The 26,587-nt window shown below is 35.1% G+C and overlaps 2 protein-coding genes across 2 annotated transcripts; one reads left to right on the forward strand and one right to left on the reverse strand.

Moving 5' to 3' along the window:
* Positions 1 to 12,005: 12,005 nt before the first annotated feature.
* On the forward strand, positions 12,006 to 14,372 carry LOC132545907 (GTPase IMAP family member 7-like). Its single transcript, XM_060209588.1, has 3 exons — positions 12,006 to 12,069; positions 12,282 to 12,380; positions 13,198 to 14,372. The coding sequence occupies exons 1-3, from the start codon at positions 12,006 to 12,008 to the stop codon at positions 14,370 to 14,372; spliced, it is 1,338 nt and encodes a 445-aa protein (XP_060065571.1).
* Positions 14,373 to 17,121: 2,749 nt separating this feature from the next.
* LOC132545895 (4-hydroxyphenylpyruvate dioxygenase-like protein) lies at positions 17,122 to 24,847 on the reverse strand. The gene is made up of 5 exons (XM_060209576.1): positions 24,123 to 24,847; positions 23,267 to 23,433; positions 22,506 to 22,657; positions 21,889 to 22,055; positions 17,122 to 18,776 (listed from the first exon to the last, which is right to left on the reverse strand). Exons 1-5 carry the CDS (start codon positions 24,815 to 24,817, stop codon positions 18,602 to 18,604), a joined length of 1,356 nt encoding a protein of 451 aa, XP_060065559.1. The 5' UTR covers positions 24,818 to 24,847; the 3' UTR covers positions 17,122 to 18,601.
* Positions 24,848 to 26,587: the final 1,740 nt, after the last annotated feature.

Consider the following 26,587-nt stretch of genomic DNA (forward strand, 5'->3'; position numbering starts at 1 on the left):
TCGCCATGTAAATCTTAGTAATCCATATAAGTAGTGTCACGTTCTCGAATGAGAATAACGAATGACGTCGAATCACTTTCATTTTATTTATATTCTCTCTCACTTTGTTCATCCGAATATGAAAAAACAACTCAAGCACAGAAATGGAATTAGTAATAATCTCGAACGTTTGCCAAAAATGTCACAATAACAGATTGTCTTCATACCAAAAAATCAAGAAAATAGAAATATATACTGCATATGAATACTATAACCGCATTAAACTACACTCCAGGTACAAAGCAACCAACCTTAAATATCAAATATAAATCACGCGGCCGCTTCCTGAAAAAAAAATATTTGAAAATTCATCAGTTGTATCTTTACGGAAGTTGCCACTAAAACTTAGCTGACCTGTGAGACCTCGAATGGCTCCACACCCGTGTACCACCCGTGATGACGTCACGAAACCGCGCAGCACGTGCGTCCTCGCCTTTACCTGGAAACGCCTATACATGTACGGACCATAATACACACGAAAATAATTTTATTTATAATCAAATCACATTGATTTACAGTTTGGCGTCTATCTGTGTCTCGCCCGATGACCACTTCGTGAGCACAGAGGCCCTTAAGTTGACTGTTCATGGGCCGATTTTCAAAGCAAGGCTTAAGTTTGGAGAGATAATTCTAGATATGGAACATATGTAAACATGCACATTGCCTCGCTAATCGCGGGTCATATTGCACGTGATGACTACATCATGTGACCCAATACACAGGTCATGGTTACAGTGGATTATGATCATGATCACCATGTAAACCGTATTCTTTTTTTTTCATCAGTCCCAAAAGACAAAAGGTGTCACTAATTACCAAGGAGATCATGAAAAATTTCAGGTTTTAAACAAAACCGGAGATTTGTCATACACTGTTCTAGAGTACTTCCCGATGATGAAACCGCTATTTTTATCTGGAAATTTCGTTAAATCGTTCGACAGTCTAAAATAACAAAAATAAGTGTGTTAGACTGCACTCTTTATCTTTCTATTACGAAGTCCAATACTCTAAATATAATTCTACGTAATAGTTTCGTCAAGTAAACTCCATATATAGTATTGTTACAGAGCTTCAAATTCTTAAAAATTGAAGTGATCTCTGCACTAGTTACATTGTCTTAATAGACATACCGTGTACATTGTATAATTACCACCTCAGGCCAGCAAATCTCTTTGAAAAGGGAAATACTCGGACCGTTCAGAAATCAAGTTGGGTAAGTATTTAAAATATATTTGAAAATAATTAATTTAGTCACGATAAACATGCAGTCGTAAATGTGTACATTTAAAAGTTTGTGGTACATACAAGTAGTTATACTAACTCATAGTTTGTTAGCTCTATTTTTTCAGCCAAACGCAAAAACGGCAATTAGATATTGAAATACATACAACATCGAAGATGGAATTAAAGTATTTGGCTAAAAATGTTATATGTCTTTACCATCAGTTTCGCTCATAGGGAGATTATTTGTGTATCCTGAAAATCAAATTCTTGATTTATATCGTCTTAGAGTGCAAAGGCGAAAAACAGAAGACTATCCAAATACTATACAAAAGGTCGATTGAGTCTGGCCAATTATGAAGGGGAGCAACTCGTGTTTAATTGTGACTTATGGAAATACCTCGAACAAATAACGTCAAGTTTGAACTAACATTTATAGAAGGTACATATCATCAACATAAAAAAAAGTAAATGCTGAGAACATCTCTGGGTAGTATATGCATATAGATACTTCAAAATACAGTAAAACCTCTAAAAAGTGGACATCTTTGATTCGAATTTACACATTTTAACGTTGTTACATAGAAATTTATCAATAATAGTGTAGAGTTCGGGGATTTAGCTCAGAATTAGATATATATGTATAAAAAAAACAGATTAAATCAACTCTTGCTTTGGTCCACTTGCTCTGTGTTTCTTGAAACTCTTTGTAAACTTTATTTTATTTCATTTTATCTCTTTACAATGTACATAGTTGCATCAAATAACAATTGAAATTGGATTTGGAAACAAGTTTGGCAACTTATATTAATCCATCTCCAGTTAGAAGAGACGCATGCGGAATATGTGAGAAAGAATAAATCAATATGCTATCTTATAGATAAAGAACAAAAAGAAAATAAAAGGGGGGGGGGGGGGGGGGGGGGGGGTTGCTCAGTTATACCTCAAGTACAGAATTTACTATGAAAACACAGTAAAGACCGACCCAGACATGAATGTATTGGAGCAAAGAGACATCATTCAAATCTTTTGGAGTTAAGGATATAATCCTGAGTACATGAAAAAATTAATGCATTTTCGTCATATGACAGCTCGTCATCACCGAACAGTAACAGTTTAGTAGTTATTGGACGATTTATTGTAGAAAAGGAACGTAAACGAAATCGAGAGAAAAGACGGCAATGTAACAGATAATGATCATTAGTCTCCTCGTTTTCCATACATGAACATAAAGGACTATCAATAAGATTTCTACGGTATAAGTAAAATTTCAAAGAGCTACATTCCATTCTTAATCTAGAATGGTGAATCTGACCCATCCTGCTTCCGATATAGTAGAACAGTGGAACTTTATGTGAATAATCAAAGAGGTGATTTTTCAGTTTGAAAATCGATGGGTCATTTTTTATTTGGTCTGGCAAAGAGTTCCAGAGTACAATAACAGAAGGAAGAAATGATTTACTATATAAATTAGTACGACAGGAAATTGGGCGAAAGTTGCTGCCAACTCGGGTATTATGGTCGTGAATATGATTGTTTCGTTGTGGAAGAATATTCTGTAAGTATTGCGGAGCGAGACCGTGCACCATTTTATGAAAACAAATAATTTTGTGATATTTACGTCTTTGTTCGAGTGGCAACCAGTTCGTTTCAATATACAATTTTACTCTGCTAGTTAGTCTAGTACCCCCAGTTACCATTCTAGCTGCTTCTAATTGGAGATCTTCCAACAAGTCGGATTGGGCTTTAGTTAGACAGTCCCAAATAATGTCCCCGTACTCTAATATAGGTCGAATGAAAGAGAAATACATAGTTTGAGGACTTTTGCGATCTAAAGTAAACTTAAATTTCCGCAAGATGTTAATTTTGGAAGATAACTTGGATTTTATGTAATTAAAGTGTTCGTTCCAACCTCCATTCCCAGACAGATACAGACCAAGATGTTTATGAGAAGTAACTTCCGTAATGACTGTATTATTCATGAAAAGAGGGGGAGGTGTAATAGATTTCTTACTTATTAAGACAGTTTCAGTTTTAGCAGGGTTGAAAGTTACCAACCACTTCTTGGACCATTCATAGACTTTATTAAGGTCGCTATTCAGTATGTCGGCGCTGGTTTTAGGAGTCTCGATAATGGTGTACAGGGAAGTATCATCAGCAAATAACTTGATGATGGCATTAATATCCTTAACGATGTCATTAATAAAGATTATAAACAAGAGGGGACCAAGAATGGAGCCTTGGGGAACACCAGCTTTTACTTCTGACCAATTCGAACTTTTACCGTTAATTACAACTCTCTGTTTGCGATCATAAAGGTAATTTCCAAACCAACTTAAAAGTGATCCCCGGATCCCAAAGCTGGAAAGTTTTAGAAGAAGGCCCTTATGCCATACCCGGTCGAACGCTTTACTTACATCGCAAAAGACCATTCGTATTTCCTTACCGTTGTCTAGTGCAGAATAAACATCGTGAATTATTGCATGAAGTTGGTTGATAGGTGAATCACCATGTATAAAACCTGACTGATGGGAGGATAGGAGAGAGTTAAATTGTAAGAAATTATAGACGTGTTTATACACGCATTTTTCCATGAGTTTGCCAACTATAGATAACAGGGATATGGGCCTATAATTAGTAAGAGTAGACCTGCTTTCTTTTTTATGTACAGGGGTGACATTTGCCTTTTTCCATTCTAATGGAAATACGGCAGAATTCAAAGATCTATTTAAAAGGGTACAGAGAGGGTTGCACACGATATCTACAGATTCTTTCAGCAATCGTGGATTTATGATATCTGGACCAACAGCTTTAGAACAATCAAGATTCATCATGGCATCTTTAACGTCAACAATAGATATGTTAAAATTAGATAAATTATTGTTACACTCGTCGATAATGTTGGGAAGGACAGCATTGGATTCGTCTATAGACGATTGGGCACAGAAGAAGTTATTAAATAGGCAAGCTTTCTCAAAGTCATCTGAGATAAAAGTACCATTGTGAAGTAGAGGTGGTATACAGAATTTTCCAGAGTTTGGTAACAGCAAATGTACAGTTTTCCACCAGTCCTTTGCATTGAGTTGTGAGGGAGAAGCAAGTTTTTTACATAGATTATTCATATATTTCACTTTAGCCTGCTTTATTGTATTAACACATTTATTACGGATATTGCGAAATTTAGACCAGTGAGCATCACTAAGACTACATTTGGCTTTCCGATGAGTACGTTTCCGTTTCCAAATTAATTTCCGTATTTCGTTCGTCATCCAAGGAGGGTCGTCAGATCTAATCGTCACAGTTTTGTAAGGAATACACATTTTGGCGATATCAAGAAGGGTATTAGTAAAGTTTTTAACGGAAACATTAAGATCTTCAACTCCAATCAAACTATTCCAATTTACAGCTTTTAGTTTCTCTCTGAACAAATTAAAATTACCACGATAAAAAAAAGCCAAACGCTACGTCTAAATGTATGCTGCTCCGGCTTTACAATATTAAAAGAACAATACGTGGGGCAGTGGTATCTAACCGGCTGGTCGAGAAAACCTTCCCCAACAACACATTTACCAATAATATTAACGTCACTAGTACAAACTATGTCTAACAAGGACGTGGAAGCGTCCGTATAAAAAGTTGGTGACTCTACAAGTTGTGATAGATTATAGGTGAGAAGTATATCACGTAGATGGGATGACTGATGATCAACTAAAAGGTTAGCATTTAGGTCACCTGTTATAACAATATTGGATAAACCTGTATTATAAGCTAGTTCGATAGACTGTGATATGTGAGACCACGTACTAACAGGAGAGTTAGGAGGTCTATAAAAAGTACCATACAAAACTTTCTCTTTCCCAAGAACTATTTCCAACCATACACATTCAATAGTAGGTAGTTCTAGATCTCGGCTTCTTATTGCGGAAATATGGTTTTTTACATAAACTGATATACCTCCACCCATACGAACTGGTCTACAATAGCAGAATGGATCAGCGTAGCCAGGAAGAGTTAAATCTGATGAACTATCGTTAACATTTAGCCAAGTCTCGGTAAAAGATAAGATGGAAAAATTGTTTAATTCTGCGTATAAGATGTCGAGCTTATGTTTGAGACTTTGAACATTAAGATGGACAAAGGAAAAGTTAGTATCAGAACTGATAAGGTCACTGGTAGAAGAGAAAAGAGAGGAGTCAGATGTACTAGTAGAGGAGGGACCTGGATTTATCCCTACGTCACCAGATAATACTAAATGCCATTGACTTAAAACCCTAACTCCTAACTTAATATAATTTCTCCTCCTCAAAAAAAAAAGGTTCCTTAAGACAGCTTATCGCTACAAGGCTGCGACTCTGTCAGCCTTGTGGCGATAAGCTGTCTTGTTCCCAGACAAACATTAAACGAATCGTACGCATTTCATCCCCACCGCCGCAAAATTTGCATAGGGTGCAAACTGGTCTGGTTATTTGGGGGAGACGATAAACTGTAAAACATATTCTAATCAAAATCTCAATAATTACATCTTATTTTATATAAAGGCAAATGAGCACTATAAGAACAAGTAATGCTAATACGTGTTTAAATGTGACATTGACTCTTGATTGCCATTTACTTACTTAGATGTTCCAATGTCATTTACAAAAGCATGAAGGCAATTATCTTCTGATACAGCACGTTTGTGACGAAACGAAAAGTGGAATCTCGTCCACAGAATAACACAACAAAAACTAGGAAAATGTCACAAAGGAACAAGTAAATTCACTTTTTGTTTTAAATTTCACCAACTGAAACCAAGGCTTCAACTCTTCGTATCTAAAGTAATGCATGTTACTAAATATACAAAATTGACTATGTACATTATTGTCAACAAATACACAAATTTGATATACATGAACATCAACTGTAAACACGTGTTGGAGGGCGTCGTGTCAGGGTTTTAATGAGTTTACAGGCAAGTTACGCAATGGAAGCCAGATCGCGCTTTGTGTCGGCTCACCCTTTATGTATACAATATATTCATAACTTGCATCATTTCTTCTTATTGCCAAAATCCGTTGTACTTTCCAAGAGGCACTGTTAGTTGATAAAACATCGCCATCAAGGAATCGAACAGGTTTTTGAACGGTGCGCTTTGGTCTGGAAGTGCAAGAGATTTCTCCATGGTGTCGTCTTGAGAAGTTCCCTTCACGTGTCTACAAATTGTATGGGTTGGACCAGTTGACCTTTGGCCTCAACAGAAAGATTGCTATAATCTGATGAGTTTTCTTTTGTAGACTGATCACAATGGTCAGATACATTACTACGATTAGGTATAAAAGAATGATGCGTGTGTACTGGTGACGCCGACTGCTTTGTATCATCAGTAGAACTTTAAACAGCAGGCTCAGGGCGATCTATGCTGACTGGACGTGCTGAAGAGTCTGTGTTGCTATCAACATGACCATTCTTCGAATCATGGCCGAAGGTTCTGAGGCATGTCCAAAGAAGCTGACCGGATCCGTTGCGCGGATATAAGTCATCTTAGGTCTAGTGAAATGGACAGGTCGTGGAGGAATCTTGTTGGTTTCCTTAATGCGCAAAGATACCCTCTGTGGACTTGGCAAATTAAGAACTACAAGTTGGCCTACATAACGATCTTAAGTTTTAGTCCTTGACCTGTAGGGTCCTTGGCCATATACACAGACTCATCTGGACTTATATATAAATGTTTAATCTTTACATTAATCCTGTCCTGGATAGCAAGCTGAGACAGCCATATTCGACTTCCAGCTATCAAGAATACGGAAAATAGTTATTATAACAAATAGAACAAGACTTAGTGTTGTTTTGCCAATACATTTGTACTGTGATTTTCGAATTCCACCTATCTAAAATGTATTGTCGTTATGTTAATCTTATTTTTGTATTTCTCATACCTATTCAAGCATCACCGGTGTAAGCTTTCTTTGAAAACGAATGCTACTTTATCATAATATCCCTGGTGTCTTTATTATAACATCCAAGTTTGAAGATACTATAAAAGTGTTACAGACATGCTTATCAACCTTGAAAATGATTTTAAACACGACCCAGCTTTAGTTTATATCATTTCCGTACGTTTCCAATTGATTCTTTAATTTCTCTCAAGCTTACTTTTCCATATTATGTTTGCAAGTACCTTTTTCATTGGTAACCAGGCCACAATGAAAACTCCTTTTGAATGGAATTAAAAGACTTGAAATCTAACTCTTTATCTCGTTTGTTAAAAGGTCCAGTACATTTTGTAGTCTATTGCAATAATTCTTTTCTGATAGAGAAATCAATTATTTACACTCTCTAGGAATCCAGTCATTCCATGCTGTATTTGAATTATTCCATGCTGTCTCTGAGTGTATTTTTTTTTTTTTTTTTTTTTGTAAATTCCACTCAATAGATGCTGTTTTCGAGTATATTCCAATTCTTCCATGCCGTCATCATGTTTACTCCAGTTGTTCTTTGATGACTTCTTCAGTTAATCAAGGTTACCTCCATGTTTATTCCAGATATCCCATGCTGTCTACGTGTATTCTCCAGATAATCAAAGTTATTTTCATGTATATTCAAGTTATCCCGTGCTGTCTACGTGTATTCTCCAGATAATTAAAGTTACCGTCATGTATATTCCAGTTATCCCGTGCTGTCTGCGTGTATTCTCCAGTTAATGAAGGTTACCTCTGTTTATATTCCAATTATCCCGTGCTGTCTACGTGTATTTTCCAGATAATCAAAGTTACCGTCATGTATATTCCAGTTATCCCGTTTTGTCCACATGTATTCTCCAGTTAATGAAGGTTACCTCCATGTTTATTCCAGTTATTCCGTGCTGTCTACGTGCATATTTAATGTTTTCCAATGGATGTTTCAAGTCTTTATTGCTTGTATACGAGCATGTTAAATACTGTAGCAATTTACTTGTCACACATATAACATATCTTTTCAGTCTTATTGTAAAGTATGGATATATTCCAAAATCGTGGAAATTGGGCACGATAATTACACTGTACGAAGGTAATCGGAAACTAAAGGACGATCCAAACAGTTACAGGGGCATAACATTAATTCCTGTATTTTTAAAAATATCTGAGTCATTGTTGTCTACCCGTTTAGGTCCAGTACTTGAGTCAGACTCATTTCCAAACCGGCATCAGTCAGCCTATCTTAAGAATTTATGTAGTTTATGTACGTCCTTTAATTTACAAGAAAGCATCAATTATAATCTAGACCATGCATCCGAAGTGTTTGTTGCCTTTATAGATAGTAATACAGCCTTCGATTGTGTATGGCAAGACGGGTTATTCTATAAGCTTTACAACTTGGGTATTAAAGGGAAAACATGGAACATTATGTATCAGATGTACTTTCATTTTACCAGTCGAGTTGTTTTCAATGGTTTTAAGTCAAATTACATAACTATGAAGCGAGGGATTTTACAAGGTTGCTCGTTATCTGCGAAATTGTACTTGGTTTTTATAAATGATCTGCTAAATGATGTCGAATTTAGCGGAAAAGGGGCAGTAGTGTTATCCTCACGTGTTAATATACCCACACAAGCCGATGATATATGTCTTGTTAGTAACAACGTCTGTGAGTTATACAGCCGAAAGTGGAGATTTACTTTTTCTTCCGTTAAATCTAAGGTCCTTGTTTTCACTGCCAAAAAACAATCAGGTGTATCATGTGATGTGACTCTATATGATTTTAAAATCACCAATTGTTGAAAGCATTACACATGTTGGTGTTTTGTTGAACAGCAAAAATAATAATATTGAACGCACAGAACGCGCTTGTTCTAGGTTGAAGTGTGGAGTAATGTCTTTGATTCGTTCCGGGGCACACCCATATACGCTCAATCCTCTTACTACTGCAAAAATATTAAAGTCTAAAGTTTACCCTTCAGCATTGTATGGTTGTGAATTGTGGCAATTAAAGCAAAGATAAATTTATATGTTAAAAAAGGCACAGAATTTCATTGTTAAATCAATTCAAGGTTTCAGTTTATAACTAGAACGGACATGTATACATATTTGCTTGGGTGGTTTTCAATTGAAGTATATATAAGTATAAAGAAAATGCAATTTCTTGATAGAATTTGTTTAATGAATGTAGGTTATTTAACACGTGAGATTTTTATTAAACGGTTATTTGAATTCAGTCTGACCCATTTTAGTAGAGGATTTGTGCCTGATATTGTTTATATTCTACAAAAATACAATTTGTACTATGTTCTTAATGAATTCATGAGAAATGGTGTATTTCCTAACAAATCACAATGGAAGATTTTAATTAATGGTCATGTTAGAAAATATGAAGAAACTAGATTATTTGAAAGAATGTACGTAGATCGTGATTTTTCTCGATTTATTCTCTTACATAATAGTATACATCCTTACCCGGTTTGGAAACTTGCTCTACGTTTTCCACAACATGGTTTTAATATCAAACGAATTGTTAAACTAAGCGTTGAAATGCGTGAAAATGAAAATGCTCACCTGTGTCACTACTGTGGCATCATGTATAAAGATGTCATTATTCATAGCGTGCTTGAATGCTCTCACACGGAGAGTTTACGGGACCAGCTCTGGTGCTTACTAAGCACAGTGAAAGATATAGATTTTGTAGTTTACCTTAATGAATTGTCAAATTATCAATTAATACATGTTCTTCTCGTGGGAATTATCGACTACGATATATCCCCATTTGATGAACAAGAGGATTTTAGAATAAACTCAATAATTTTCATCATCAGAATCCTACAACATTATCATGCTATATAATTGTAATGTTTGGTCATTTTGACTTCAATATGAAATATTCACGTCTTAAATCCTATGGTTGTAATATGCACATTTATTAGATTTAACTGGGAAAGAATACCCGAAATGATTTTGTTTTAGAAGAAAATTAAGATTTTTTTTTTCATTACCTCATACAATATTATATATATATATCTTGATATTGTACTTCGTGCGTTTATTTTCTTTACTTTAAGAGTTGGTGTATGTATGCAATATGTCTATTGTTCACTTTGTATGTAATTGAAATGATTCTTGTATGCAATGTGTTTACTATATAAGTTTTCTTTATATTATATCGTTCCATATGGAAAACGCTTACTTCACGCGTTTATATTCTTAACTATAGGAGTTGTTGTATGTATACAATATACGTACGTAAACTCTGCGTCTACTGTTTACTTTATATTAATTTAAATGCTTCTTATGTGTATATTTGTGTACAAACGCACTATCACATTCTGTAATGTCAATGTATGTTCTTTTTGTACAACTCTTCACACTTGGAGGAAATAAAAGAAATAATAATAATAATGATAATTGACAGTCCATTTACCTGTGTGTGATATGCTAATGCAAAAATGTTCCCCATAATCAATATCATATACCACCTCTTGACTACTTTCATTGGTATTGATGATACCTCTTCCAGTGTTTGAATTGCAGTTTTACTTCAAATTGAATATGTATCCAAACATTGACTTTAGAAGGACTTTGTAGAAAATATGTTCTAGCATAGTTCATAACCATATGCAGGTACCTACCTTATTTTGATTAGAATGCTCCCCCAATCTAGAGGATGAGGATGTCCTTTCAATTTGAGATGTAAAATAAAATCTACTTGGTGTTCGTTAGTGTGCCTGTCCGTTCCGTTGATGTTTACTTTGTTCTCGTATGGGAACGTGACATTATTTACCTGTATTGACCTAGATTTACACAGCGTGTGTCGATGAAGCAGATGACGCTTACTTTTCCGGATGATCTTATTTCCCTGCATTTTCATTAGTCTCCTTGTAGATTTTCCACTTGTCGTTTGCCCTTGTCTTATCAAATTAGAGTTAAGATTATGATTATGTTGACATGTTTGTATTTTCTAGTTGTTTTATATACCCACCAGAATTCGAAATAAAGATTTTTTTCCTGTATATATTCCTATTACAAATACATATTCCATTTCTACCTGGCGTTTTTTCTATTCTACCGAACTGCGGAATTCATGTCTCAGTTGACATGAAATCCGAAGGGTGGTTCAAATATCACAATTGTAGTAACTTACAACAGGTAGCTTCGAGAAAGACAAGTTGACAAACACTATGAAGAATGAAGATGCTTTATGAACTCGACATTGATTCTGTATGGGACTGCTTTATTTTCCTGTGGAATATGAAGCTATTTATAGATAGTATGAAGTATAGTTCCGTTGTTTACCTGAAGCGCAATAGGCTCACATTCCGTATTTAGCTTTATTCTCTTTATAAACCTTGGTATTGTGTGGGTGTAGATTAATATTCAATTATAACGTCATTGATTTCTATTCGTTATATTGCAAGTATTACTTTTTCTATTACAGAAACGTGACTGGAATGGATGCTGTGAAAGATGGTATGGGTAAAGTTATCCTATATTGTGAAGTGATTCCTTCTCAATACTCCAGGAGTTACGATCACTTTTGCTCTTTGCACCCCTGGAACATGCCATGGCAAAATTAAAGGTTACGTGTGTGACACCTTGTGGACAAGACGAAAAGTCTAGTTTGATCCTTCGATGTACATAAATCGAATCTTGAGGTCGCATAACGGTGTATTGTAATGGTTTAAACGTTGGGTGCGACACGCCACTGTAGTTTTCAGAAGGAGCGTATTAGTCTGTGATTGGTCAGTTTTTTCCTCCAGGAACCAATCAAATTACTTCGTTTGTGCCGTCAATTTTGTCATGATGACATGTTCCAGGGGTGCAGGGAGCGGAAGTGATTGTAACCCCTGGAGTATCGACGATGGAGGTGATTATGAATGTTGAATAAAGTTATACCGGCCATTTTCCACTTACAGACCCATTATGGAAATCAGAGTATAAACCTGTGTAAAACAGCATGTGTGCACAACATCATATGCATTTAAGTTATACGCTATAAAAGCTTCCGAACAGAATATCACAGCGCTGCAAGATCTAGACATTATGTATGTAATATAATTTTAAACCAGTTGTCTTCAGGTTGGCCATGCTCCGAATGCACGTATTTGAACCCTTCATCCAGTTGGCGATGCAAAGTATGCGAGATTGGACTCGGACCCGTTACAACAAAAGGCAAAGGTAAAATATAGGTCATTCGTGTTCTGTACCTTAAATGCGATCTTAAAATGAGTTGAAAGTGAATAGATCTTTTCGTATCGCTTCAGTATTATCAATATTAAACATTGATATTGTTTTATACCGGCATCTGATGATTGTTTTACCGACATGATAATTGATTTCTACAGAAAACAACAGCCATGTTCAGAATAAGTCCTACTGATAATGCTTATGTAAAATTTCCTATTGTTTACGTGTACTTTTTTGTGTCTCCGAATTATATGTAATTTACAGAATGGTCATGTACTGCCTGCACGTTCCTGAATCCTGTTAGCACTTCGAGGTGTAAAATTTGCATTACAAGACGCAAAAATACCAAAGATCATCAGTATTCTTTTACGATTATTAACAAAACGAGAGGACGGAGCTTGGATTCTGGTAAATTGTGACTTATTGTTGCTTTGTTCTCGTTATCAGATAGCACTGAAATTTCTATATACGTTCCCATTGCCATATAATTTATTCTTTAATTAACATATCTGAGGAGTGTGTTGTAGAATATGTACCAACAGTAGTGTCGGTAAGATTTAGTTTTATAAAGGAAAAAATGGTATTTAAATTGTCAATAAAATGTTAGTACGTAAATATGTGTACATGTATATATAAACGTATATGTATATGAATGTACCTACCATACTGGTCTTATATTATGTATTATAGCCCTTGTGATTCCTTGGAATTTTATAAAAGCACCGTTCGATTGGTAACGTTTACATATTAAATGGCGCGGTAGAGTAATTGCCTGATAAAAAACGAGTTCATCATATTCTTTTCGCAGATACATTTCAGTTAAAGGAGATACAAAATGAAATCCGGCTCGTTCTCATCGGAAGAACAGGTGCTGGTAAAAGTGCCACAGGAAACACCATACTCGGCGAGGATGCGTTTGTGTCCAAAACATCTATGGCATCAATCACACGGAAATGCTCGTCTGGAACCGCACATCGTTTTGGGAAGGACTTACTAGTGGTAGACACACCAGGTTTATATGATACTGGTATGACTAATGAGGACGTCACAAAGGAAATAGTCAAATGTATCGGTATGACGTCACCAGGACCGCACGCAATAGTTCTCGTGGTAATTATAAGTCGATTTACAAAAGAGGAACAGGACACAGTTCAACATTTCTCCGATATTTTCGGGGAGGGGATGTTCAATCACATGATAGTGCTGTTCACACGCAGAGATGATCTGGACAGACAAAACATTAAAATACAAAACTGCGTTCAGCAAGCAACGCCGAAGTTAAAAGAAATCTTACAGAAATGCGATCAAAGATATCTTGCGTTTGACAACACTCAGACGCCTGCTATGAGGGAAAGAGACGCAGGACAATTAATTGAATTAGTTAACGATATTACTAAAAGAAATGGTGGCAATTCTTACTCCAATGAAATGTACGCGGAAGCAGAAAAGCAGTATAAAAGAAGAGTAGCGGAAATTGAGAGTCAAAAGAATAGAGAAAAGGAATTTGAAAAGGAACGCATAACCAGATCGCTGCGAATCGAATTCGAGAACAAAATTGGGAAAGTTCGCACCGAAAAGGAGAGATTGCTACAACAAAGTCGTGAAAAGGAACGCCAACTTCGTTCAGATATAGATAAACTAAAACTACGCATTGAAGCTGACGCGTATGTTAAAGAGCGTGTCAGCTTGGAGTGGGAGAGGCTTAAGAAAGAGAATACAGAACAACTGTGTAACCAGAGAATAAGAGAAGTTGAAGAACGTGAACGACAATGTAGAGAAGAATACAGACGCAGAGAACAGGATCTACTCTCCCGAGTTGAAAAAAAGTATAAAGTGGACTCAAGTTCAATGCGTTCAAAAGTAAGGAAAGAGTATGAAGAAGAAGACCAAGGGGCACTGTCACATTTGTGGACTGGAATAAAAAATGTTGGAATGGGTGTTGTCAAAGGTTTCAAGGCGGCTGCGAAATTCTTTGGGTTTTAAAACAAATACACGTGCGTGCTTATCAATAGTCCGTACACCAAATGCACCGGGTTCTGTTGTGCTAACTTGCCAATGTAAGGTAATAGGTAAACATTTCTGACAGACATGAAATTAGGTCCAGGAAACAAACACAAAACACGAGATAGCTGATGAACAATGTATGTTAGAGACAACGACAGTAATTACAAAACTGAGAGTCTGTCCTCAAAGCTGCGTGTAACCTTAGTGCATTTGCAATCTGCAGAAGAAATGCTTTGATGTTTACCAATTGTCAGATTGGTAAAATTTTACATGTACTGCCGGGCTGATACCTGCTATGCCTTTGAATTAAATTCTTAATTAATCTAGTCGTCATTGACAGTGTGAACATATTACAAATTTTGATTGTGATCCAACATAGTTAATTGTGGATCACAATGAGGTCATAATGAACACGACTTTGATTTCAATTCTTTGTGACTAACTTGTGATTGACTGCTGTACTTACCATGTTTAAAGAACTAACTTCATTGTTGACTGCTGTACTTACCATGTTTATAGGTAACTTCATTGTTGACTGTTGTACTTACCATGTTTATAGGTGACCTCGTTGTTGACTATTGTACTTACCATGTTTATAGAACTAACTTCATTGTTGACTGCTGTACGTACCATGTTTATAGGTCTAATTTCATTGTTGATTGCTGTACGTACCGTGTTTATAGAACTAACTTCATTGTTGACTGCTGTACTTACCATGTTTATAGGACTAACTTCATTGTTGACTACTGTACTTACCATGTTTATAGGTCTAACTTCATTGACTGCTGTACTTACCATGTTTATAGGTAACTTCATTGTTGACTGCTGTCCTTACCATGTTTATAGAACTAACTTCATTGTTGACTGTTTTACTTACCATGTTTATAGGTCTAACTTCATCGTTTAATACTGTACTAACCATGTTTATAGGTCTAACTTCATTGTTGACTGCTGTACTTACCATGTTTATAGGTAACTTCATTGTTGACTGCTGTACTTACCATGTTTATAGGTCTAACTTCATTGTTGACTACTGTACTATCCATGTTTATAGAACTAACTTTATTGTTGACTACTGTACTTCGGTTCAGAAAATTTTAAGATGGAATCTTCAGTTACTAAGAATTGTGAATAAGAATAGTAGGGTCATTTATGTTAGACAATCATAAATAAGAATGTTTAACTGCAGTATATACATTGTATGTTGTGAGGGTTACTTATAAGGATAGCCTCCAACTCAAGCAGTTTTAACATATGTGATCAAACTTTAAATACAAATGGTGTAACAAAAGTGTGTATGTCAATGTCCTTCTGGTAATCACACACATATTAATTCATCATTTTTATTACTGTCTTTGCTTTCCTTTGGTTTATGGAATCATAGCAGTGATTTGTAATGACTGAGATTTTGCTGTATATATACTATTTCATTTTTTAAAACATAAAATATGTAAAGTAAAGGTGAACAATGCAATGTAATATAAATCTGGAGCAATGAACTTTGTTTTGAAATAAATACCTACAAAGTTAAATCCCACGTTTTTTTTCATGTAATTCTGTAAATGTACTTACATTACATTAAAACTTTTTCACATCATCAGTTTTTACAAAGGATTAATTTGCACATCCACAATAATTGCATACAGAAACTGTAACTATAACTGTCATTATGAGAATAAGTCATACCCCTGCACATCACCAAAAGCATTTGCATCGCATTGTATCAATTTTTAGATTGATCAAACAATATCACAAAGACCACTGAGCAGGAGCCACCATTATGATTCCACAGTAAAAATTCTGGAAACATCTTAGGTCTCAAATTATAGGAACAGATGAATTACACAATTCAACTATGTGTGAATAAAAATGTTCCAAGCATTTCTGTCCTACACACAAATATCTGTGTGTACCTGGTTACCATTGCAACCAAAATTTCTGCTAAAACAGGAGCCCATAGGGCCTGTATTGCAAACCTAGCTTTATATACTTGGCTGAAACTGTCTCAACCAAACTGACTGGAATTGCACCTTAATACATGATGCACATAGTGTCTGTGAGCTGAATGCATAGAAATGACATAAAAATGTGCATGTGCACTTCACCTCTAACATACCGATGACATTTCATTGAAATCATTTCCCGATTTCAGGAGTTTTCTGGTCAAGATTTGTGAACATCCAGGCAGGGTGATTCCAGTTTGACACCCATCACCCACCCACCTCCAATCCCACACACACAAACAACACACACACTCCGCTGAAGAGGGGTGTTTACAGCAGGTAGTTTACAGCGCGTTTCAGAAACTTGGAAAGTTGATGCTAAAATTCCTATATATTCAACAAATTTATTTCCTATATAAAGGGATTACTTTAATGTGTTATTGGTCATACCTTGTCTTAGATTTGGAGGTTAAAGTATTCAAACTAAGGAAAAGGAATGTCAAAATCATGATAATTCATACCACTTGTACAATAAGCTCATCGCCTTCAGCAAAATAACATAATATATAAATGAATAAATAAAGCCTAAAACTTTCAACAATTTAATAAGAAAACACACATAGAAACAAAGAATAGTACATACCACTTTGTCCAAGATCTATACTGAACTTACTTTGTCCAAGATCTATACTGAACTTACTTTGTCCAAGATCTATACTGAACTTACTTTGTCCAAGATCTATACTGAACTATGATATGTTAACAATAAATATAACTTCATTTAATACATATGATGATGAATGTTTAAAACCAGTACATATATACATGCTAGTATATATATTTGTACTAATAAATTTTGTATCCTCAGTATGTTAAGTATTCAACAGTAATGTCAACCCTATTGGAATGTAATGTGTTAAGTATCACTACATAATTACTTCCTTAAGTATTACCTGGATGGCTAGAAAGATAATGAATTGATGAAGAGATCAATGTATTTCTAGTTTATGATTCTGTCATTAGTGGCTACAATGAATTTTGTGTTGAGTTTGCATTCCAAATTAAGAAGGAAATTAATTAATATCAGACAACTTTGAGGATATTTCCCAAAATCAGAGCATCATTATAGAAGTTCTAAAATGTGAAACCAATTAAGATCAATAAGCTTTTAATTCAGTGGCCTGATGTACAACTTTAGACTGAACCTATAAAAACTCTTAAATTAATTTTTGCTATAAGGAAGATCTAATAAAATTTTTATTATAAAAATTAATCAATTCTATTGCAGATGTTGAAATAATTCTATTTATTCATGTTTGGCACTTTACAACATATATCTTGACAGGTTACACTGTATACAGTTGTAGTATGTTCTGCATTACCAGGTCACACTGTTCTGTTCAACTATAATAGACAGGATATATTGTGCAATGATAAGTTTTGCTTAGGCAAAATTTCTTGTATTGTATGATGTCCTATGTTACAAAAGGGCTTTAATCGTTCAAAGTTGTGTCCTCTTAATTTTCAAGGAAGATTTTTTAATCAGGTTATACACTGAACACTCAGCCGTGTAACACAAGATATAGACACAGATAAGTTCTAGAGATTTATGTTTTACATGGTGATTAAATTATCATCTCTTGTTACAGATGTAAAGTTTTATAATTACTGTAAAACATAACACATATCATAGACACAGATTTCTTCTAGGGGTTTATGTTTTACATGGAGATTCAGTTATCATATCCCTTGTTAGATATAAAGTTTTATAATTACTGTAAAACACAACATCTATCATAGACACAGATTTCTTCCAGAGATTTACATTCATAAAAAGTCTAATGAGATTCAGATTACAAGGAAACTGTTGCCACAGTCTCACTGTTGTCTGTTTCACCTTTTTACCAATTGAGCAAAATCAAAAGAAGGGCTAAAGTTTCATTTTAAAGCTGAAAGTATACGTTCTCAAGTTTTAAGGACTAATAAACCACTAGGAAAAGCGAAGTGGTAATGCAAGCCAAAGAGAGTATAGTTTCCTCATATACAATATCTCCACTTACAGATCGAAAAATTCATCAAAATTCACAGAAAATATAAACTACAATCAGTTTCTTTCACTGCATGTAAATCCTGTACTGAGTAATTTCAGTTGTTGTAGATAAAAAAGATTTAGAACAAGAAATTTCCCATCAGCTGGACAATGATGCTGGGAAAAGACATGGATACATGGACGGAACTCCATAGCTAGGGATGAGATGTTTGCTGTCAACTGGCTGCTGTTACTGGAGGTTTCTGTTGAGAAGACATGTATGCTTGAACAGATCTCCATAGAGCTGTGATATTACCAGATCCAAAACCAGTAGCTCCACAGCGATGAATCACTTCCAGGAAAAAGGTGTTTCTATCGAATAGAGGCTTGGTGAATTTCTGCATCAAGTACCTAAAACAAATAAAAGTATTTACCACTGTGAAAAGCAATGTGACTTAGAGTAATATTTCAAACATAAAAGTTTAACATGAAACAGGTGGTTTAGTCTTCTTTTTTCTAAAGCAGTAAAACTCATCAGTACTTTTCTTACTTAACATCTGGCACCATATGAATGTGAAGTGATTCACACATATGCAGCTGTGTGGCATTGTCAGATTGTCCTGATATTGGCCATATTATCATGACCTGCTCAAATTACAAAAAATATAACAAAATCATAAATAAAGAGATAATAACACCACATATAAAAGGTGTTTTTACCTACTTAACCTTTAATCCAGTATGTCGACCTTGAGTTTGAAGACCATCACCAGATATTATTTGACAACAGGATGGCAATACTGATATTGTCAAATACCTTATGATCTTAAGGTTCACATGAACAAACATTACCACATATTGATGTGTACATCTATATCTGTGTCTGATGACAATTTAAATATCATCAACATTGAATATTAGAAAATATTTGATAATGTCTATCAAGTATGCAGCTTTGGAAACAAATGACCATTAGATATATAGTCGCAGGAATGACTGGCCTTCTAACCTCAATCATTACACAAAATAAGCTAGCTAATGACCAGGAGTTGTTAATGGATGTTAACTAGCTATGTACCTATAAAGTAACTGGCTGGAGTGTGAGCTATATACCTATAAAGTAACTGACTGGAGTGTGAGCTATATACCTATAAAGTAACTGACTGGAGTGTGAGCTATATACCTATATAGTAACTGGCTGGAGTGTGAGCTATATACCTATATAGTAACTGGCTGGAGTGTGAGCTATATACCTATAAAGTAACTGGCTGGAGTGTGAGCTATATACCTATAAAGTAACTGACTGGAGTGTGAGCTATATACCTATAAAGTAACTGGCTGGAGTGTGAGCTATAGACCTATAAAGTAACTGACTGGAGTGTGAGCTATATACCTATAAAGTAACTGACTGGAGTGTGAGCTATATACCTATAAAGTAACTGACTGGAGTGTGAGCTATATACCTATATAGTAACTGGCTGGAGTGTGAGCTATATACCTATATAGTAACTGGCTGGAGTGTGAGCTATATACCTATAAAGTAACTGGCTGGAGTGTGAGCTATATACCTATAAAGTAACTGACTGGAGTGTGAGCTATATACCTATAAAGTAACTGGCTGGAGTGTGAGCTATATACCTATAAAGTAACTGGCTGGAGTGTGAGCTATATACCTATATAGTAACTGGCTGGAGTGTGAGCTATATACCTATATAGTAACTGGCTGGAGTGTGAGAAATAGACCTATAAGGTAACTGGCTGGAGTGTGAGCACATACTACTCTGCTGCTAGTTTTGGCTGCATCTGTAGAAACACTGTCCTCTGATACTTAGTGAACCAAAAATGTCACTTGCTTGGCGTATAGCATACATTTCTGTGGTTTGAGGTTTTGCTTTGTGTCTTTTTGGCTGCTGATTGATATGGCACTGCGTCAGTAACGAGTCATCCTCTGTTCGCCTATTACACCATGTCGCTCTTCCATGTGCTGTAGACTCTCATTCTCGCTATCATCCATATATCCAGGACTCCATTCAAGAACAGATACCTTTTGAGATTTTTTAAGAAGCCTTTGTTGGGAATATGTAAGGTCTTCGCTGACAGGTTCTTTCTTGACAGGTCTTGACTCAACGTCTGAAGTCTTGTCTCTCGCTGAACTGGTCAGTGTCTGAAAACTATTATCTTTGGTGCGCAAACTGTCTAGTTCAGACTCTAGTTTGTTTATGGTGGTTAAAATGTCATCTTTTGTGTTACAGGCTGTTGCTATCATGTCTGTTGAAAACTGCTACCACCAAAATGTAACGTTTTTCTTTGGTTCTTTTCCGCAGACATGAATGGTACAAATGACCAGCAACAGTACAAACAAGAATGGAATTTATTTACAGATATATATGCATGTGTTAACTAAATGTTCCCGCACATCTGGTATGTGTACAGCCGCTGCCTTACTGATACGGTATTGCCGGGAACCACTTAGGTCGGCACTTACGCCAGCGTCACTTGCCTGGTACTCCTGGCCTTCCTTGGCATACTCTGCATCACACCAATACCCATGATGTACACTCGTCCCACATTCCCTGTTATGCCAACAATTTTGTATCCCTTTACCAAGCAGTTTTGACATCTAATCAAGTCATTCTATTTTATAGCGTGTCAACAATAAACCCATAGTGAGGTTTATTTAGGTAAAGTGTTGACTTCCAGTTCAGCCAGCAGTAAGTTAATGGAGTGTTAGAGATTGGTTTGACCCTCCAGTGTGCTGATAGATGAGGTAGTGAAGACATTTTCTTAAAGTGTTGGAAGGTGGATCATACCAATCTACACTAATCTAATAGTGTTGGGACGATAGTCGCTAAAAATCGATAGTTATCGCTGAGACATGATGTTGGCGACAATCGATTGAAATCATGTAACTATTGAGTTTACAAAAATGTTCTTTGCGGTGAATAGTATAAATAGTGGAAGAGGAGAGATCACTCCCTTTGTCTCGTTGTAAGACGGGGAAAACATGGCCGAGGACTTTGAGCTGTATTGTTATCCTGGCACTGTAAAATCGGCGGTATGGAAGTTTTTTGGCTTTCATAATTTCATACAATAATGGATACAATTGTGTCATAAACATAATTACATAAACCACACATACATCTTATAAAGTTTTCTTACAAACCGGTCCGATTGAACAATTGATAATCAATCGCTCCAGGCTTCCGATTAATCGATAGTGATTTTCTGTCCCGATTCCCAACACTAATATCTAACTACCAGCATCAGTAGAATACATATACTGAACATTTAAACTTTCCAGCTTGTTTTTATTGTATCCTAATATCTATTAAACTTGTATCATTCATATTGATTACAGGTCATTATTTGGTAAAATTAAATACTTATTTTTAACGTAGACAATAATATTACTTACATCACATGTGACTAGTCTGTGTTGATTACTTGTGATTTGATTAAGTAGTACATTTATACTTTATTGCCTTTTTTGATAAAAATGAAAATATCAAACTATGTTACTGACTTTTTACTGCTGTGTCCATCTGTCTCTGTTTGGTCCTGGCTGTGTGTCTCACTAGGTATTTCTTCACTGTCAGTCTCTCTGTCCACCTCCATATCAACCAGTATACCATTGGTCTCAAGGATTGCCACACATTGACCAATCTGTTTTATGTCCTCAAGCTTTCCTACCTGCCACATACAAATTTTCAATAAAATCATCGATTTACATGAACTTGATATGCTTTCAATTTGCAATACATGCATACATTCAAAGCTTCATCCAGTCTTTACTGCATAATCTATAAGCACTATATCATGCAAAATTCAATTACAATGCTATTTTTTTTTTTGCAGTTGAGCATTTTCCTGTTAATTGTTTATTCAATTTTACCATATATTTCTCTCTGGAAACCTCAAAACTAGTAAAATAAGGAGGTATAAAAGTAAAAATAAATTAAGTTGCTTATGATCACAAAGTAGCACATCATCTGGAAAACAGTTTCTTTACCAGGGACACTGAGCCATCAACTTCACTGTAGTTACTAGCAATATGACTGGGTTGGAATACTGGAGTGTTTAATACTTACCTACATGATAAAGAGAACTAAGTCTAACTAAATGCACCTGTCATTTATTTACCTCTGTGTAGTATGTGTATGGTGGTTCAGCAAACTCTACACCACTAGTCATCAGACAAGATACAGTAGTTACTATATCTGGTGTATGGAGACCAATATGCTGTATGCCTGGCCCACCATGCTCTGTCAGGAAGGTAGCCACCTGGTTTGGACCTGTGTTTACATATATTAATTAAATGGTACATCTGATGTTTTGATGACTAATCATACAATCTATTTCATTTGTCATTTAAACCAGGGACTGAATTTCATTAATCTAATATGAAGAGGAATCTTATAGGGTTTTAGATAACAAATATGGTACTAGTAGTTTTCAAGAGAAAGAAAATACTAGTCTACAGAATGTCATCTGCAGATACTTTCTCATGCATAAATGGATGAAATTGATTTTCTGGGTTTTTTGGGGACTTTTTTGGTAAATGTTATCATGTATAAATTTGGTAACATCTAAACACATCACATACACTTTGTACAATGTTATGCAAAAGGACATTGCGTAAGTGTTTTGGCTGTTTTCCCAAATAACTTTTTATGTAAGTGAAAATAGTTAATATAGTAAAAAAACTATTATCGTTAAGTAAATCTATTATAACCAGCTACCACAGTAAGTAATTTATCAAATCCATTAGTTACCTTTAAGAATATCAATACTGTTCATAAAACAGATTGATAACATAATTTATTAAATTAGTAACTACATGTATATTATTCTGTTGATGTTTAATGATTGTTAACTTATATCAATAATTCAGAACAACTTGCCTTGATCTGGTAATGCTTCTGCGATGACAAATTTGATACCATTGCCATCCTTAGACTGCTGGGGTGCAGTGATTCCAATTTCCGCACAATGCCAGTATTCCATCGCCTTCAGTCGAAGACCAATGTCTGTTGTGTTTATCACAAAACCATCATCTGCATCTTCATCACTGCAATTTCAAATGAAAAAGAAAATAGAATCAATATCTTCATAGGAAGATAAACCAAATCCTGGATTGATAATGTACATATATACTTGTATCATGTACATGTAACTATGTATTACTTGATGTGGTGTCAGAAAAAGCTTATGTTGTATTAGAATACTTATCAGATCATTGAATAAATAATAGTGTAAATACTTACTTAATAGATAATCATACACATTTTAGTATGTGTAACTACCAAAGTATGTCTTGAATGCCATATCAACCTACATTACCTTAAATTTGCAGCTTATTTTTTCTCATTGGACCTAAATCTTTAATCATATTGTTAATCATATTGATGCTCATGCATATAGTACATGTTTTAAAACATGTACATTAATAATGAAAACAAAATACAAAAAATGTGAAGCAAAACAAAGAAATCTCTACCCTAGGTTTCGCTTGATTTCTATACCATTCATTAAACATTTGTGCAGACAGATGTCCAGTTTTTTACAGCTGTACATCAAAGTTTTGAACTTTTGGTAAAATGCTACGCTGTACAGAAAATCAAACTTGTGCCAAAACAGTTCATATTCAACATTTAAACTGGATGAAATGTAACCATAACTCCAGATTTACTTGACTTATTAAAAGGGTAATGCTGTAAAAGCGATTAAAATGACACAAAGTGTAAAAGTAATATTGACCTGTTCATAAAAAATCTGGTCAATCCAAGGCAGTCCTCATACCACTGCAATACAGCTGATGATGTACCAACTTCACAAGCAAATGTTACGTGGTCAAAGTGAGTTAAATTCACAGTCTCTGATTCAGCTTTCTCAATTAAATGTACATCTTTCGTGGGAACAGTATCGAAGTAGGGTAGAAAAGCACCTTTGTATTTATCACAATTAAGCAAAGTATGTATCACATTTCCAACACAAGATTTCACAATTGCTAAATCTACCTCTCCAAAATTGTCTACAATTTTTGTTTCTTTCTTTAATATAGTTGCCCCACATGCTTTCAATCGCTGCAAGCACGATCCGACATTTTTGACCTTCAAAGCCACATTGTTCACCGTGTCGATTTCATCATAAATTTTAGAGGACCCATTTTCCTTCGTCTGTGTCCCTTTGTATTCTAACTCAGTAGATACTACATAAAAGTCATCAGTGCTTATAAAATCACAAGTTTTTTTATTATTCTGTGATGCGTGGTTTAACAACTTCGATTGTGTAACAACAAAAATTACGTTTCGTGATTTGAGAACCCATTGATTTGCGAGTGAACATGACCTTTTAGCGAACAAGACAAAGTTGTATTTTGAAACGAATTCCCGGGTAACAGCTTCTCCATCTCGGGTGAGAATTTCAATGTGATGAACGCAATCTGCTTCCATGTCATTGAACAATTCGATGAAGGAATGACTGTGAAGAAATGCTGTCTGTTTACTCTACCGGTGCGGAAGTAGTACAGGAAGTGGAACTCTTTTTTCCCTTATTACTATTTCCTTTATAGCGATGTCTCACTCATCTTTGCGCTTGATTACCTCGTAACCTTTGCAGTAAATAAGTGACGAGTTGAGCGAGACAAGATCAAGTGTAAGTTAACGCATAACACTTGTTGATCCGAAAGAAACTCCTGTAAACATTTGACATGAACACATCTATGACGATAAACATTGAAAGTGTTATTGATAAAAAATTAAACAAGCAGCGTCTATCTTTACATAAAGGTAAATAATTGACACATTTACGATTAAAATATGATTTTGGAATTTAAAAATATCTAAGGAAAAGTATTAGAATTAGCATTCAACACTTTTCCGTATATTAGTAAGTTCCTAATCTTCGTTAAACTCTGAACTGAAAGTTAACTCACTACACTGTATAACACACCTACCACCACATGCGAGCCGTTTGGATTATTCGATAGATGTATAGACTATAGCATCAATAAAATTTGCATGGATTCGGAAAGTTTATGCTTCCAGTGCGCGGAGTTGCTGCCTACTCGGGCTACTGTTTGAGGTCGTGCGACCATTGTAAGTAACAAAATTCTACTTGTAGCCTAAACACAGGCTGTTTTCCTTTATCAGTTTGACCAGGGATGTTTGTTTAATAATTTGAAATTAGGGTAAACCAACTGATCTTACTTTGCTTTCTGCAGGCACGTCTAGATACCCAGCACTACTCAATACTAACCCAATACTAAATAATTATTCCCTGGAACTACAAAATACTACTCTGGTTTTAATAAATATCAGTAAATAAATACATATTTTGACTTTGGTGGTGATTATATTTTGACTCTATCAATGACAATTTCATGAAATTTTTCAATTCAGTGTAAAACTCGCCAAATCCAGGCCTCCGATGTATACACAATAACAAACAATATGAGTTATACTTTACACACTGAGTCTCTACAGAAAACTGTTTCACAAATAACAACATCACACAATTGGGTAAAAAACTAAACCAATCTCATATAAATTCATGTACCAGTTGGAAAAATAAGATTATAAATATCTCACTGCCATAGAATTAAAACAAATATTTTATTGCATCTGGATGTTCACCATGAAGTTATAGGTTTACATAGAACCCAAATTGATAACCCAAAATTGAATATATGTAAAGATCAATCACAACAGTCATGTTTTACTGACTTTAAATGTGCATGCATATAAACCCCTATAATGATGTTTAAAGATTGAAATACTATATGTATCACAAGAGCCAAAGGTAGTTATATATGAATCCATGTGTTTTAGATCTACCTTGAAAATTTAATTTTAAACACAGGTACTGCATATCTTATTCAAAATCACTTTGAAAACATAGTACCGTATTCGACCCAATAAGAGCCCATGTCCCTATAAGCGCCCCTCCCCCCTTCAGATACCAATAAGTCTAGATTTACTTACGTTTTAGTCACGATCAAGAATTGTTTGAAGTCAGTTTATAAGGAGATGTACTCCAGAGAAACGTAAAAAAAAACCCCAGTTAATTTCCAGTCCACCAGCAACAGAGGAATGTCAATAAGTGTCCTCTGTAACCACTACCACAATTTTCCCACTATGCCTGATAAAAAAAATTAGCTGTTTTTGACAGTTCACTTGGAAAGTGAGCCACTGTTTTCCCTTCTTTCACAACTCTGATTGCAA

This window comes from Ylistrum balloti, unplaced genomic scaffold, assembly GCF_031769215.1.
Source record: "Ylistrum balloti isolate Yb309-2 unplaced genomic scaffold, AGI_CSIRO_Ybal_v1 Utg369862, whole genome shotgun sequence".
Classification (NCBI taxonomy): domain Eukaryota; kingdom Metazoa; phylum Mollusca; class Bivalvia; order Pectinida; family Pectinidae; genus Ylistrum; species Ylistrum balloti.